The sequence below is a fragment of the Pempheris klunzingeri genome, chromosome 8 (genome assembly GCF_042242105.1).
Source record: "Pempheris klunzingeri isolate RE-2024b chromosome 8, fPemKlu1.hap1, whole genome shotgun sequence".
NCBI lineage: Eukaryota > Metazoa > Chordata > Actinopteri > Acropomatiformes > Pempheridae > Pempheris > Pempheris klunzingeri.
The window spans coordinates 9,104,837-9,122,246 of record NC_092019.1 but is presented as its reverse complement, the minus strand read 5'-3'; the positions used below and the strand labels follow the sequence as shown (position 1 = coordinate 9,122,246).

Below are 17,410 nucleotides of genomic sequence, written 5' to 3'. Positions count from 1 at the left end.
ATTAAAACAGATTGGTGGTTTTTAGACTACCAGGACTGGTTGCTGTTTTATGGCAGATGCTGAATCATTGCACAAGTCTGGCAGATGGGAGGTAAAAAAAACATCAGAGAGGGAAGAAAACAAGAGGTACACAGATTTCAATAAGGGCAGCTGGAAGGAAAATTTGCAAGCAAAGAGAGAGATGTTGTGGAAAGCCCCCACAATACAAATTGTACAGATAGGTAAAATCACTCACACACACACAGTCATGGGTGTGCAGACACCAACACACCAACATGCTCCTGCATGCAAAAATGCAGAAGCTTACATAAACACACATTTTATTTATTTATGTTCATAAAGCCTCAAAATGTTCAACAAAAGCTATGCAAGAATGATAAAAAAAAATCAGCAACAAAGTTTTCATCACGCAGTATCCAAACACACAAAGTAAACAAATGAAACCAACTTCCCACCAGCCTCAGGTTACAGACTATAGATTCTAATATGGCTTTCTGATCAAAGCCTTTTTAGTTTACAGGTGAAAGAGTGGGTTAGGCTTTTTTCATATGGGTTTTCTCTCAAGTGTGTAGAACCAGAAAATGAAAAAAAAAGACAAAAAAAAAAGTGTGCATTTTATATCTACTGGACATCCCTGCAACCTGGCAACCCAACAAGCAAGCCCCGAGCCACCAGCAGGGTCTTTAGCGGTCTGCAAATTGTTTATGGTGGTGAAGAGGTAGCATAGCAACATTGTTCAATAACAGTAAGAAAAGAAAAGAACAAAAATAAACATCATTTCTTGTGGTTTGTTAGGGAATGTTGTGTTTTTGTGTTAATCTGCCTGTAACACTTAATTTTATATCAACCATTTAAAATGCCTCAAGGATACTCTTTGACCAGAACTGCGTCTGTTGTTGTTCAGAGAGGAAAATAAAGACCTCAAAACATTTTACTAAAAACTTGAGTTGGATTCAAGTCCATTTAAAACTCCATATGCAATTGAAGCTTGAGGTGCCCTTTACTGTGTTTTATCTGTTCGGAGAAACAGCTTATAGACAACTTAAAAGACGTGCTACCAGCGTTGTACTGTAGTTTTTCATGCTACCTTTCAATATAAAACAAAGTTGTTAGAGCTCTGGGCAGCCCTGAATGCTACATGGATGAAATGCAGTGTTGGTCCTGGCTTGTGCCAAGCCAAAAAGCTGTAACAACATGAACAAGCACTAACTCAAATCTACAGGGTTTATTTGGTTTGAGTTCCACACTGTCAGAGACTGGCGAGGTCGTTTTTGGCCACAGTGCAGCAGAAAGGAAAATTAAGTTAGAAAAGTGCTTCATCCAAGCAGTTTTATATGAGCTGATTAATCAGATCAGAAAAGCTGAGCGGAAAAAATATGATTAAGTTGTCTAAATACTGAGGACAAGTTTTTACCACCACAAGAGGTAGTGGAGACTACACTGTGTCTGACCAAGAAATTGTCCGGCAGGTAACTGCCTCTAACACAAGTTGTCGCTTTTATATGTTTTTTTTGTACCAAAAACAAACAACAGCTTTACAGATGTGAGAGGCTAGCTGTTTTCTCCCGTTTCCAGTCATTAAGTTCAGCTAAGTTAACCATTTCCTACCTATAGCTTCATTTAATCTACAGACTTTCAAAAAGCTTTCCAAAATGTTGAAGTATTCCTTTAATGTCATGCTAGATGACAGATGTGTTTTGTGTGAGATTTCAAATATCACAGGATAGTCCAATGTAATGTTGAAGTTACAGAAAGTGATTAGACAAAGACAAAGTAATAGACACAATACAGATAGAGATTCATGGACAGACTGGCTCAGCCAGTTCTCATCAGGCTTACCTCAGAAAGAACAGGTGTGAGTGTGTTGGTAGCCAGGAGGCCTCACAAATTCACCTAGTAGTGATAGGGGTGTGATAGTCCCCGCAGGTCCCGAAGGAGAAAACATTTGAGCACCATGCGTGTATCCTGGCCCTGACTAACGCACACCCCCATGGATAACACATTCCACCCAGCTAAACAGCCGTGACAGAGGTCGGTGTGATCGGCAAAATACATATCTACACAACCAGGGATGCTTGCAGACACACTACCTGTAGTACACACACACAGACACACAGTACCCCTACACCTCAATCAGGCCCTCTCAAGAGGCACTGAGGTGCATCACTGAAATTCAAACCCAACACAGACCAGCACTCTTCACTGCTGAGAGGCAGAGCAGCTCATCCTGAAAGATGTAATTTCTCAGAGAGAGGGAAGATGTCGGGGATGCAGGGACCATGCAAAGTGGGCTGGAGGTGGAAGAGATAAAGAAGGGACTTCAGGAATAAATACAAAATAGGGGAATGGGCTGCTGCTGGTGCATATTAGAGTGTGGCCAGTATATTCTTATAGTGCAGAAGGGAGGTTTTAGAAAAAAGGTACTTGCCATGAAGAGCATGAGAGTCATTTTTAAAACAGTTGCTAACTTAGTAAATCATGTAAAGCACAGAGAATAATGATATTTCCTTTCTGTGGTGTACTTCCCATGTTCAGTTATTTCCTTTGGCAGCTCCAGTTTCCTCCCACTTTGCAAATACATGCAAGTCTGGTGAGACGGGAGACTCAAATTTGCTCATTAGTGTGAATTTCAGTGTGAGGGGGTGTGTCTGTATTTGCTCTAGGACAGACTAGTAACCTGTCCAGGCTGTTTCCATGCCTTGAATCCAATGCATGCTGGGATAGGGTCCCAGTATCCCTGAATAGGAAGCTACGGAAAATGTATGAATGGCTACGTCCTCACTGGTGTCTTATATTAAGCTCAGTTAGAGACATTAGTGCTTTATGATCCTTGCAAGAGTTGAAGAGGAAATGTGTCACAACCACCATGTTTGCCATCTTGGCTGTGTGTGTGTGTGTGTGTGTGTGTGTGTGTGTACCCACTTGGCAGTTAAGAGTCATTAAAAAAGGGCGTGAGGGAGCCATCCAGCGGTTTCTTGTCATTAATGGAGAACAGCACTGACAACCGCAAGAACCCACACATACACACAAACACAATAAACAGAAAATAAGACACATATGCACACATCCAAATACACTCATTGACTGTTTGTCTTTGGCTCTTTGCCCCCCTGCTGCTCTCTGCTACAAACACGTTTTTTTCTTCTTTTTTACAGTCATATTAAGTGTGACGATCCCATAAACACACATCATCATCCATCCACACATGGACAAACATGTAATTTCACAAAATCAACAATGCATATGTGAACTGCTGTGGAGGACTTTGGACTCACAGACCACAAAGCGGTGGGTTTATTGGAAGTAAAGATCGAGCAGTTGTAGTTAAAGTTTTGTCAAACTTAACCCTGTGATATAACCTTGCATGATGTTCTAACAGCCGCATACAATCATTGTGAATGGGCCTTGGATAGGTGAAAGAAGGATGAGGAAGTTGTGTGACAAGCCGTTCAGTCACCCCCTTTACTTCCTGGGCCAACAACCCTCACTACTTCCAGCAAGTATCTTTGAGAGGATGTTGTGTGTTCCGAGCTGCTCTGCTCTTGCTCAGCCACAGCTCTATCACTTCAAAAGCTTAGCCCCTGAACTGTTTGTTTACAAGCTGCACAGCATTGATTGTATGGCAAACAGTCTTTAGGGTGTATGGGGTACAGCACACACAGCTCACACAGGAACTCTTGCTATCACTTTGAGGGATACTATGAATGCTTCCTCTGCTCAAGGCTGTCATCTAGTGGCACTGAATTCAGCAATGCTAGGAAAAGATGCACTGAAGTTGCTGTATCCTTGATGTACAATAATAGAAACCAGTCATCTCAAACTATTCTACCCTCCTCTCTTCTCTGACTGCTCCCTCTTGATTCCTCATCTTCCTCCTCTACTTTGTTCTGAGCAGGGTTTGAGTTTCACACAGCTGTGTGAGTTGGTACTCCTGTGGTGATTTGTGGCACTATAAAGGCTCTTCCTCTGCTGTGCTTCTCCTCCCAGACATTGAGATAACAGCTCTCATCTTACCTCGATCAACAACTGAGGGGCTGCGGAGTGCTTCCCGAGGTGGATGAGGGCACTGGGGTAACCTGAGGGCAGGGGAGGCAAAAGCGAGAAGGGGTGGAGGACTTGCAGGTGTCCAAACTCCTCTGGCTACGGACAGGTGCACTGCACCTGTGCCACATATGTCCAGTTACTTGGGTGTGTATGTGTGTTTGTGTATGTGTGAAGCTTTGACACACAGCTGTGCGCTATGAAGTTTCTCTTTTTAGCCTTCACACACTTACAATCCTGCCTCCTAAAACACACACCCACACAGCCTTCACATACAATCTTCCTGTGACACTCTCTTACATATATGGTGCCTGTAAGATGTATTCTTGCCATTAGAAGTTTTCTCATTTTACAACATTAAGTCAAAGGCAACTTAATTTGTTTTTTGTCTTTGTTTCTACTACATGTTGGTTTAAATAACATTGGTTTAATGAATATCAAGTATTCACTCCTTTCAAATCAGTACAGTGTATGTCTACATGGATTGGTCTTGATCAGCTTCTTTTTGACATCTGAACACTGGAATTTTCTCTGTTCTTCTTTTCAGCTCAGTCAGGTTGCAAGAATATCAAAAGTGAACAACTCTGCTCATGTCTAACCACAAATTCTCAATTGGGCTGAGATCAGGACTCTGGCTTTACCACACTAGGACATTCACATTGTTGTTCTTAAGTCATTCCAGTGTAAATTTGGCCTTAAATTTGAGTTCATTGTCTTCTTGGAAGAAAACTCTTCTCCCAAGTTGCAGACGTGTTGCTAACTGCTATAGGTTTTCTGCCAGGATTTCCCTGTATTTGGCCACATTCATTCATCCCGACAACATGATGTTGCCACCATCATGCTTCACTGGATAGCGTGTTTCTGAGGATTTGCAGTATTTGGCTGACGTCAAACAGTGTTTTGTTTGATGGCCAAAAAACACCAAAGCATCTTCTTGCTTTCTGGCAAACTCTACGCAGGTTTTTGTGTGAGTTTTAACTGTAGCTTTCTCCTTGCCACTCTCCAACAGAGCTGTGACTTATGGAGCACAAAGGCAAAAGTTTTCTTTTATAAAATAAGGCCATTTTGCAGAGAACTGTTTTAAATTTGAAATAAAATTAAGTCCTTTGTGATTTGATGTTGTAAGATAATATAACATGAAAAACCTTACAGGTGTGATTATGTGAATGTGCCTCACACACTTCAGTGAAAATGGATGAGTGTGTTAGCTAGTGTTACAGGTCAATAGGTGTCCAGCCATTTGCTATCCATCAGTGGCTAACAGATGTGTGGAGCATCTTCCCGTGAGATCTGATGAGGACATCATGATAGATACACCTCTCCCTCTGACTGCAGGGATCCTCCCTGAACGTTTGAAAGGGGTGTTTGTGTGTGCTGTGCACGTGCTGCCTTCTTATTCTAGTGATTAAAGGAAAAGTTTAACATTTTGGTGAGTGACTTATTTGCTTTCTTGCAGAGAGCTGTTTGAGAAAATTGATACCCCTTGTTTGTATGGAAAATATGAAGCTAACGCCAGCAGCTGGTTTGCTTTGTTTAAAAATTGCATATTGTGGACAAAGTGAAAATGATTGATTTTACATTTGGGATTTTGCATAGAGCTGTTTCCCCTTGTTTCCTATCGTTATGCTAAGATAAGCTATTTAGCTGCTTGCAAGGCACGAGTGGTACTGGTCTAGTCTCTCAAAATGTTGAACTATTCCTTTATTGATACCAGTTGTTTATTGTCCTATTCTGCAGCTCCTCCAGCCTGCAAAAGATTTCAATAGTGATGCGCGTGCATGTTCTTAAATCAAAGGGCATGAGATCTTTAGAGTAAGGACGTTCTTGCAAAGTGACTGACTTCTGACTGACCATGTTTTCATGGCTAGTTGGTGATTTTAGTTTAAGGTTAAAAAATAGGTTTGGGCTAAAGTTTTACTTTTTGTGTAAATGTGTGTGTGTGTGTGTGTGTGTGTGTGTGTGTGTGTGTGTGTGTGTGTGTGTGTGTGTGTGTGTGTGTGTGTGTGTGTGTGTGTATCCTAAGGTTCTTATAGTGCACCAGCTGACTCAGCAGTCTGAGGGTCACTTTCAGACCGAGGGGAGTTTAATCAGAAGCCATCGTTCCAAAACAGTGGCCTCTCCTCCTAAAGGGAGTTCCGCGTTGAGAAAAATTGAGGTCGATAGAGGACAGAGGAGAGAGGAGGAAAGGGCAGAGGTGAGGCGAGTGAGGAGGTGAAGGTGAGAGAGGGAAGAGGGAGAGTAGTAAAGCCGGACCAAACCAATGGTTGAGATATGATATTATTTAAAGGTTAGGTCTCAGGTCATTTTATTGCCACTGAATTACACCAGGAAACGGCTCTGCTGCAATTAGCATCCAACATAAAACAAAACCAGATCTTGCAAGTACACACATGCGCACACACAAACAGAATTTCCATGTCTGGACAGCATTAAGTGGTGTAGCGAGGAACCCCCGCCCCTCCCCCCTCTCTAATTATAGTGTGCATCATCAGAGACTGAGGGCTCTTGGAGAACATGGTTTGTCACTATTTTGTGGCTGAACAAACACACACACCACCCCTCAAACACAGTAATAGAGGAACTGCATTAAACTATGATCTTCAACATAGAGGGGTCTTCTGTTGTGGCAAAAACGCTACTAATTCACATGTAACAAGTGAAGAAATGCCAAGAGAGAGAGGACATAAATGATAAGTAAAGAAAGGCGAAGTCTCCAACTGTCTTGTGGAATCATTTGATTTTGCTTGATGATGATAGACAACAAAAGGGCACTGTGGGAACTGTAAACAGCGCACACCGCAAACGATGGCGAGCCGGGTATCATGTGATTGTGCCTGGAACCCTCTCCCTGTGAAGCAGGGCAGACGGGGAAGTGTGGTGGAAAGGCAGAGGCCCAACTGATAAACAGACTGAAGGGGTAATGTACATAAAGGCCTGCTGCGTCGCTCTCAGGAGATGAATAATGAGCCAGGCTGCATGTAAACTGTGGTTGGAAAACAACAAAAGCTGCTGACTAACTGTAGTGGTGTGTGGCAAGGTGGGGACGCCCTGTCATTTGAGCCCTTGCCTGCACAGGGAGGCCTCTCTCGCCTTCACACGCTTCCTTTGTCTGAATAAAGCAGCACCAAGGCTCTAAACTAGTTATACATTGTGTTTTAGATTTTTTTTTAAATTTCATGAACAACAGAATTTATAAAACACATCAGCCAACATTAAAGTCAGTCCAGTACAGTGTGGTATAAAAAAAAGCCTGTGGTTATTGTTTCATAGGCACATTAAAGGCACTGACAATGAATAGAGAAGGAATTTAGGAGAAAGAATAGACTGTTAACTATGGCTAAATGAAAACAAGTCAAACAGACATAAACAAAGACAATTATTTGGTCTATTGTCTGTAATAATGCAAAATCCATATATTTTAACAGGAAGCCTGTGTTACAAACTGGAGGTGTGGAGGGATAGAGGGCGTTACGAAGGAAGGCATCAAGTTGCATTATGGGAAGTTTAGGATAAAGTGCTTTTGGAGTTTAAGCTATAGCGAAGTCAGGATAATATCACCCTCTACTCTTTTGATCCCACCCCCCACCCCACAATATGTGTCTCCTGTAACCTCATGGAAATGTACTAGCAAATCACTGGAGTATCTCTTTAACATTTAACACCATGTGCTCATATAAATGTTTGTCCTAAAACATAAACAAAAGCTGCACTTACCATTCGGGCAGTTGACTATCTAGTGTAGTAATTGTCTTGTGTTTTCAATAGTCAACACTCAGAGGAGAGGACGCTTGTATTTAATCCATTTATTTACAAAGCAATAGGTACGGGCTTAAAAAGAATCAGTTAAAATAGTGGGAAAGATAAAAAAAAATTATAACAATAAAAGAAGTTGGTTTGTTTCCTTCTTTGAGTTCACTGACAACCATGTCCCGATTCTTGTATCTGGTTGTTTTCTATATTCTATAAAGATGCTGAGATTTCCTCTGACCTTCATCCTTTAATTTGTTGAAATTAATTTGTTGACTCTCCATTGACATCAGCTTTGTTGTCTTCCTTGCCACACCTCTTGTTTAGTCCACAGAAATACTTCTCTCTGAAGGCATTGTGTCCCTGGTAGGGGCTGAAGCGAGGGTCTGCCAGATGAGCCAGGCTGTCTGACTCCTGCAAAGAAACAAATAAAGAGGTAACCGTACTGAACTTATTTAACCTGACAGCCTGTTTTATCCAAATAAAACAAAGAAAGAACTTCTTACAGCATTTAGCTACATTATATGAACTGGAATACATGTATTGATTTTTTTTACCCTCTACCTTTTTACTCATAAAAACAAGACTTAATTACAGCTTGTTAAATATTATGAGAAAAATAAAAGAAATAGAAATAAACCTGAACAACTGGCAGCTGACAGTTTTTTTTTTCTTTTCCCACTAAAACAAGCATTGATTGAGACAAAAATGTGAAAACACTATATAAATTTAGAGGAAATTTTGGATGTTAAGGTTGAAACAGCTCCTTTTTTCCAGTACATGTCAGTATGCCATTGGCATTACAAGGTTTGCATACTTTTTCCATGTTTGCATGTAGGAACAGGACTGTGCTTGTGTGTTTTGTTAATGTATATGAACTGTTATGAATCCCTACAGTTAAACAGTTTGTCTTGGCTGTAAGGTAGCCGCTGGTCAACGGAGGGATGAAGGAAGAGAGATGCTGAGAGAGGAATAATGAGGTGAGTTGAGTTGGAAGTGATGACTCCAGTGCTGGGCCTGTAATTTGTCAGCAACACCTCTCTTTTGCTTGCTGATGCTGCCAAGCAACCTGGAAACAGTTTCCATGACCACTCTGAGGGAAAACTCTGGGTTACAAGACTGACAACATAACCATGACCTGAAATTAATAAAGATAGAGGGACATAACTACAAACAACTGGAAACAGTGGAAATAACCACTCAGCCTTTGCCAACAACCATACAGGTGGAGGGTTACATACATTCAGTGTTAAATTGGGCAAATAGGTAATTTAACACATTATGTCACACCCCATAAATAAGAAAATGTGAGGTTTCAGAGAGCTTTTTCTGCAATAGCTTAACAGGAGGCATTTACAGCAATTAGGCTTACCCTTTTACTGTCAAAACACAGAAAAAGTGCAGACACATGCACATATATCATAGGCATAGAAACACATTTAAGTGTTCATTCACACAAGGCTGTAGATCCTGGTGGATGAGAGCAGATAAGTGCGGATCGAAGCCTATTTGGTGAGGACAAACTCTGAGACCTGAGATAGATACCAGTCAGATAAGATCAAACAAGTGTGTGTTTGTGTGTGCGTGTCATACGGGGCCCTTTATGGGAGCAATTTGGGGTTTTGAAGTGGAATGGATGTCAGATCCAAAGATGGATTGTTTTCCATACGATGTGTGATTAAGCCATTTAGGGTTCCAGTATAAAAGAAATGAGCCAATCACAGCCAGATGGTGAGGATTTAGCCCAGACAGACAGAGAGACACCATCACTTCCACTGGGATGACATGTAAAAAACATATACATATGCACATACGACATACATGAACATGACACATACTTATGTGGTTACATAAACAAACAGTTCTGTGAAGTACACATGAAAAACATGAAAGAACAGGGAGACACACACATGCTCTCGTTTTACATAAACTAAGTCATAACTGTGTTGCTGTTCATGCTCACACATACAAAAACAGTAAACAACCTCTGCAGCACACACGGTGGTGTACGGGTACATTGCCGCTTCTCACACTGCAACCAAAATGCATAACTAAAAATAATATATTCAAGGAGTTGTGCTCGCAATCAAAGGATGAAAAAATTATATTTTATGGTCAACTTTATAGCCATACACACCATCAGAAGGAAATGGATGTTTTTAAATTTTTTTTGGTTTCTCAGAGCCCACAGTGATTTGTTTTATCCAAGCAACAGACTAAAACCATGTCTGACGTAACACATTCAGTTTTAGTAACAACAAAAAGATTTGTACATGAGAGAAACTGGAAAGAGAACATTTTGCTTGAATAATTAATCGGCTGTGAAAATAGTTTCCAATTAATTTTCTGTTCCTCGACGTATCAGTTGATTGACCAATTGCTTCAGCTCTAACACATTCAAAGTAAAAGCACTCACCTCAGGCTCCTTGATCTTCTCCATGGTGATGAGGCGTCTTGAGGTGTGGCTGGAGAGTGTCTGCTCACAGTTACTGATGAGCTGGAGACATGGATGAAGAGGTACCATCTCCTCACAGTACCTGGAAGGGGGACACATATGTACTCACATTACCCATTAGTCTCCATAAAATAAGGAGCAGAGAGAAAACAGAGAGAGAACAATTTCCTTCATCTGGGCATAATAAATCTCAATCATGCACAACTAAAGAACTACATGAGAGGAATGTTTAAGGCCTTTGTGAAAACATTGAACTTCCTACTTAGTCTGGAGGCCATGAAAAGGCTGCTGGGATACAGACAGACTAATCCTGTCAAAATTACTACCTAACTTTTGCCAACTCTCTTTGCCACCCATTCCAGTGCCTGCACTTTCTTTCTTCATGCCTCATTCTGTTTCTCTCTCGCCGATCATATCACTAAACATTTGCCCAGTGCAGTGTAACCGCACCCGCTTAAGCTAAGGCAGCTCATTTTGTGCAAAGACGAAGGTGGAAAAAGTGATTCTGACCCAACAGGTCGGCTGCTGGCTCTGTCATCACTAGCCAGGCCAGGTTAGGGCCTATTAACAGCGGATGATGTATGTGTTTGCATATTTGTGTCAGTAGCACTTTCTCCTAACCACCATCACAGTAGCTACAGTCCCGACTCAAAGCCAGATTTGCACATCACTGTTTGTCTGCCCCGTTGCCATGGCCGCATGTGGGCCTCTGCGGTGGCAGGATGTTTGGTCGTCACGGCGACTGGTGGTGATGCAACCAGGCGATAATTCTCTCCTGCCAATCAGGAGTCATTAGTGAAGAGCCATACCTGTTGAGCTAGTGTTAATGTCTAACCAGGCGCAGTGTTTGTCGTCAGAGCTTCTTCATCCATGACTTTGTAAATGACAATTTCACACAAAGTGCAACTGCTCACTGGCTTTATTTGTGCCATACTAATTAAAGCTTGTTTTCATTTTTGCCATAAGGATACCTTCTGCTTATCTAAGAATTTTCTTTTTACACATAATAGGAATTTTTTATGATAGTTAAACCGTAAAAACAGCACCAGTAGTGGGGCAGGTCAGAGGCAAATTATCACACAGAGAACAGGGCTATAAAACTTACACAAAACATTTGATTCAAATTACATTATTTGTCCAATTATATTTTAAAATTCTGCTAATTAATGCATGTACTCTCAATTTCACAGCATTCAAACTGTGATACCGAAGGAGTGGACAGTGACTCCTAGTGAAGGTGCCAGCACCACTAAATGAGAGATTTGCCAAAATGTCCACAAACTTATACTGAAGTAAAAAATGATGACCTGAAAATGAAAACATGGTTCATTTATACCCTTTGCTTCACTTGTTTATGTTGTAATTAGGTCATTTTATGGCTGTGATGACTGATATTCCGTCATCTGTCTTGATACTTTTTCTTAATTTATTTTTTAAGGGTAGAAAGGGAAGAGAGTTTAAGGGGTCTGACCGGGTCTAGACGCAGCCTTTCGCTGACAGGACATTGTGTCACCTGTCATCACACACACAAGCACAACCTCCCCATGCTCATGAAGCAGGCAGACACACACAATCCCCACTGTTTCTATCACAGCCATGGACGCAGATGCTCACATATGTGGGGGTGACAGAAACCCGATATCTCCCCTGTAGAGCCCCAGATTAGGCCCAGGAGACAGACCACGTCTGGGCTTACACACACAGACACACGTATCCAAAAACACACATGCGATTGTACACAGAAACACACACACAGGTCAGCCTGCAGACTGTGGAGACAGATAGTTCACATATCTGCCTCGCCTGGCCTCAGACGTTTATTTTGGCACGGTGCTCTGACAGGCACAGTGTCAAGCACCGGTAGATGAGTAGCTAAGACAAATGTGTGAACATGATGACACACATGTATGCATGGGCTCATACATAAGACCACACACATTCATGCATAGGTACGGTTGCATTATACACACACACACACAACCAAAGGTCTAGAGGTTTGCAAGGTGTGTCTGTCCGTGTGTTTGTTCTCTCTCACACACAGCCACATACTAAAAACCAGAGGGTGCATGATTATCTCATCTCCTTCCCAGTCTTATAATCAGTGACCAGAAAGAGCTCCAGCCCTGTGGGGTATTTCTCCCCCAAATGTCCATTGCTGCCACTGTCTGTTGTGGTTCATACCATTACAGTCAAACACCTGCACTTGGAGTCAGCACTTCACTTTCTGTTAATGCACAGACATCTAACAATGCTCAACTGTGTTTCAGAAGAGCCATCTGATAGAGCCAACGGATAAAGGCCCTGTTAGTTGTGGTTTACTGTAACCCAGCTGTTTGGGTGGGAAGCCCTCAACACACCTGTATACCAATCTGTACAAACACTGTCATTCACACAGGTGGTTACAGACGTGGGGTTTTATAGGAGCGGGAATGGAATAGTGCTACAGGGAAATGCTGGAAGGTAAAAAAAAGGGAAACGTGTGGTGGAAAAGTCCTTTGTGTGCCAGCCTACTGGACTCAAACTGAGAGAGCAACAAACACACGGCAGGGTTTTAAAGGCATTTAGCACCTCGTTAACTCACTTGTCAAACTGACATTCAGTACTGTCTGTTTACACTTCACTCAATTAATCTACAAAGCCAAAGAGAGTCTGCATGCTTTCCCCATGTTTGCATGGGTTCTCTCTTGGTACTCCGGCTTCCTCCCACAGTCCAAAGACATGCAGGTTAGGTCAAATGGTGACTCTAAATTTCCTGTTGGTGTGAATGTGAGCGTGAATGGTTGCCTGTCTCTATGTATTGGCCCTGTGATTGACTGACAAGCAGTCCAGGGTGTACCCCGCCTCTCGCCCAATGTCAGCTGGGATTTGCTCCAGCCCCTCTGCAGCCCTTGAGGATTAGCGGTATAGACAATGGAAAATTAATTATAAGTAGTAGTTGTATTTTAGAAAATCAAATCAATCATGTTTACATTACAATAAAACTTTGCTTCATGTTGTTTGGTTATTTGAGGAATTAATAAGGCTAAGAATAGATTTAATAGATGTTGTAGTTTGCGCTCAGACGAGCCTGTTTTGTGCAGGTTTGGTTTACGGTATAAGCCTGCCCCCTATTGATACAATCCATTATTTGGAGGAAATCTCCATTTAAGCAGAGAGAGTTCCATCTACACCTATGAAGATAAAATTCCCTTCAAATCTAATATCAAAACTCTCCATGCACAAAGGTATGTTTTAAACAACAATAATAAATATGTCACAGACCTAGCTTGACTGCTTAAATAATCAATAAGCTTTAAAGAGCTGGATGTTACTGTGAGAGGCGAAAGTTTCTCTTGAACCAAGCAGTTTGAAATGGATGGTGACTGTGGTTATTCTGAAGACCTTCATAGTATCAGCTAAAGACACCATACAATCAATCTGTATACTCACTCTGGTCTGTAGACAGGCAGCCAGTAGACCAGCCTCCCACCCATGACCAGATGGCAGGCAGAGAAGTTTAGCAGGTCTGTGAAGATGTCGCTCAGGTGGTACGCCTGAGAGACTGGGACATGAGACTCAGCAAAGCTGAGCAGAAGAATCAAATAAACAATAAACACAAACGGGTTTAAACTAGAGCAACAAAACACAACATTTAACATAAAAAATGGGACTTAAATTTAAACTGAGTGAATTGGTTGGACTAAAAATCTGCAGGCTGTCCAGGCTAACCCTGCTCTAGAGTAAATAATAATAATAATAATAAGAGGAGGACGGAGGAGAAAAAGGAGGAGAAGAAGAGTGCTATAGAAATAAAAGATTATTATTAACATTACAAAGTGCTTTACAAAACAAACTAAAACCAGACAAGGCAGTTAAAATGAAAATACAAGCAAAGGACAGAAGCACATGGGAAGTAAAAGCAATTAAAAGAATAAAACGAGATAAATAGGAGCAGTATATAATATCAACACATATCAAACATTACTGAAAGCTTTCATAATTATTATGGCCTTACTGTAGAGAGTATCAGCTGAACTTACATGCCATCATGGGGTTTGCTAATGTCTTTGTGGGAGCCTGTTTTCCTTGTGGACTCACGGATACCGTACGGCGCTGACATCAAAGGAACCACAGAGGAATTACAAACAAGAAATACAAAAGTAATTCTGATTATGGAATTAATGCAATAAAATCCATAGATGCAGCTGGAGCACATGCTTGCTGCTATGCTGCTTCAGCATCAATACAAATCCAAGAAAAGAAAAATGAATAGCAGGAATTAATCAAAAACTATAGACACATTATCACAGTCTGCATGCCTAAAGCGTTAATAGTGATCTGTTAGGAGTAAGCTGAGGACCTACGATCAGTAATGATGGCATCAAACAGAGACCCATCCCTCCACACAGGCTTGGATGCATCAGACACCATTACATCTAAATACATCCTCTCTGTTCCATACTGTCGCAGGTTGGCTCGGATATTCTCATCAGGTCCTCGCCACTTTTGGTTTTTACGGCTCGACCTACCTAAAAGACAAAGGAAAACAAGATGGTACATCTCAAGGGTGTTATCCTCATAAAGAAAATTTAAAACACAAATTTGGAACCTATCTGATATTCAGAGCAGGGTGACAGAAATGACTTGAAGCAATGTTTTCAAGCTTAAATTAAAATATAAAAACTATAAGATAAAACCACAGTCCTAAATTCTAAGAGAGCAGTTGATGTGCCATGTGAGCTTGGAGTAGCCAAACTTACCTTTGCCATGAATAGTGTTGTAATCAATATCTGTTCCACAGACATAGGCCTTAAACTGAGAACATGCTACCAACAGGCTCCCTGAAACACATCAAGGACAAAATCTGATTTATTGACACAGATTTCCACTGAAGTGTGTGACTGTCTGTGGCTGCGCATGAGTGTGAGAGTCACTGACAGGGTCATCTCACCTGTACCAACAAACGGGTCAAAGACGAGGTCATTCTCTTTGACCTTAGCGTGGTTGGCCATAATGAACGAGAGCCCAGAATCCATACTGGTGTTTCCTATGAAGTGTCTGTTCTTCACACTGTGGGAGCGAATCAGTTCCCGCTGTCCATCCGCTATCTGGTGCATGAGTGTATAAAGATGAAAGTGGTCAGATTCAGATCACCCCCTGTTATTCAAATGCAAACGAGCAGTTAAATGTTTATCACCCATCGGCCAAAGTAGACGTAGTCTGGTTGCTCGGGGATGTTGTTGGGGTCTGTGCCGTAATCTTCCAACAAACAGAAGATGTGCTGAGGGCTCTTCAGGCTCACTGTGCCTTCAAATGGAAGATACTCCATAGCCTGGTGAGTAAATACATGATGGCATTTACACATATATACACACCACACACATTTTCACCATTCATTCATTATCACACTCACATCAATCCTTTTGATTCTGTCGGCGAAAACCAGCGTCTTGTTGAAAGTGTAGACATTGATTCTGTAAGTTGAGTCTTTGTGCATGAACGGTGACTGCAGGGGAACACGGAGGAAGAGCACAAACAGGAATTAAACATATAGGTTTCATATGAAAGTCTTCTGAAAATTGCAGGGATTGGTCTGTCCAACACAATGAGGCTGTAACGAACCATGTTTTCGAGTGGGTAGTTCAAGAGGGATGTTCTGAGTTCACTGAGTGTTTGTCCTTGGCCCCATAGCTCAAAAGCAGACCTGCAAGGCCAATGCAGCATGAGAAAACACCGCCAAGGTAGCAAGGCACATATCAAGATGGCTGGCAGTATTTGCAGCATGTTAAAGTCATTCCACCACTTGCCCTCCCACAAAGCTAAAGCACTTACTTTGCACATACAGATCTGGACATGATGCTGCGGACATCTTCCTCAGACAAACCACCCAGACACCAGAAAGGGGACTAGAAAGACGAGGCAAGAGGAAGAGTGAGTGTCGGGGGAGTGGACAGAAAACTTCTGATGTGGGTGAAAACAAATTTTTAGTCATTATAGCCAAACACTTCATTAGAAACAGTGGAGAAAACGGAAGAACAATAATAAAACAATAATAAAAGAACAATAAAAAAATATTTAAAAATGTACAATTCCACTCGCAAACCTTTTCTTTGAAGCTTTCGCTCGGCTGGAATGGTTTTCCTCTGAGAGTCAGCAAGGCCTTAATCTCCTGCAAGAATGGGGACCAGAGTACATTTTAAAAACAAGCAACCAAAAGCACCAAAACCGATTATGATCCTGCTTATTTACACCAAGTGTGCATTACTGCAGACTATAATACATCGTCATTATCATGATGTACGCCCACTTGTCCAGGTGTGCCAACATGCATGCTGGTCCTATTCACAGGGTACGATGTACAGATGTGTACATGTAGTGTGAACTACAGTTTATCATCGTGTCTCTAGAGCTCACAGAGGTGAACTAGGTGTTGAGATGTGTGACTGTGTTATTATCATGTGATAAAACAAACATCTTCTGAAGTGAAACTACAGCTTAGATCTGATCACACAGTTCACGGTTTGAATGAGCAGGTAGCTGCACCGCAGCACACTGAGGAAGGAGGAGGAGGAGGAGGAGGAAGAGGAGGAAGAGAGGCTGCTGTCTGCTAAATTCTGCTCTTTTCACCAACAATTTAACTTCAACATCCACAACAAGAGCTGGAGAGAAACTGAGAGAAGTTTATGAGGGTTACCGGTAACCTGAAGTCCAGATTATCGTGGGCAAGATGTAATAGATACTGGACGCATGATCGACTGCTGGTGGCCGCCATATTTAATGCGGATTCAAAACACGTCCGACTTGAAACCGGGCTCTAAAATAAAGGTACCGCCTGGACACCAGGTTACCATAAATGGAAAAGAATGAGGTCTTCTCTTCAGTTTGATATGACACATTGGCTGCAAGGTCATTGTGTGACCTGTTTTGTTTTGCACTTTTATGCAAATCTACTGGCAGATAACCAGTGTTTCCACTAGCTGCTGTTAGTTTGGGATTGTTTTATATTATTTGGTGACTTTGTCCAAATTTAACCACCAATACTGTTTGTTGGTGGGTTTGTTTTAATATCACGTCACTCTGTGTCATAAATAAGTTATTATTCTGCACTTGCGTGCCTGGATAAACTCCTGTCCCCTCCAGGCTGTAATCTGCTTTACTTCAGAGGCACCTTGTCTCCCCCTCTGATCA

The 17,410-nt window shown here is 41.7% G+C and overlaps 2 protein-coding genes across 2 annotated transcripts in view; both read right to left on the bottom strand.

Moving 5' to 3' along the window:
• The window catches only part of LOC139204990 (exostosin-1a-like), a 436,963-nt gene that overhangs the window by 288,237 nt on the left and 131,316 nt on the right, over nucleotides 1-17,410 (bottom strand). The window lies entirely within an intron of this gene.
• trmt11 (tRNA methyltransferase 11 homolog) lies at nucleotides 7,849-16,994 on the bottom strand. Its single transcript, XM_070835446.1, has 13 exons — nucleotides 16,917-16,994; nucleotides 16,326-16,391; nucleotides 16,055-16,128; nucleotides 15,845-15,926; nucleotides 15,636-15,728; nucleotides 15,420-15,554; nucleotides 15,174-15,330; nucleotides 14,983-15,063; nucleotides 14,587-14,751; nucleotides 14,263-14,335; nucleotides 13,673-13,807; nucleotides 10,205-10,325; nucleotides 7,849-8,202 (listed from the first exon to the last, which is right to left on the bottom strand). The coding sequence occupies exons 1-13, from the start codon at nucleotides 16,992-16,994 to the stop codon at nucleotides 8,053-8,055; spliced, it is 1,410 nt and encodes a 469-aa protein (XP_070691547.1). The 3' UTR covers nucleotides 7,849-8,052.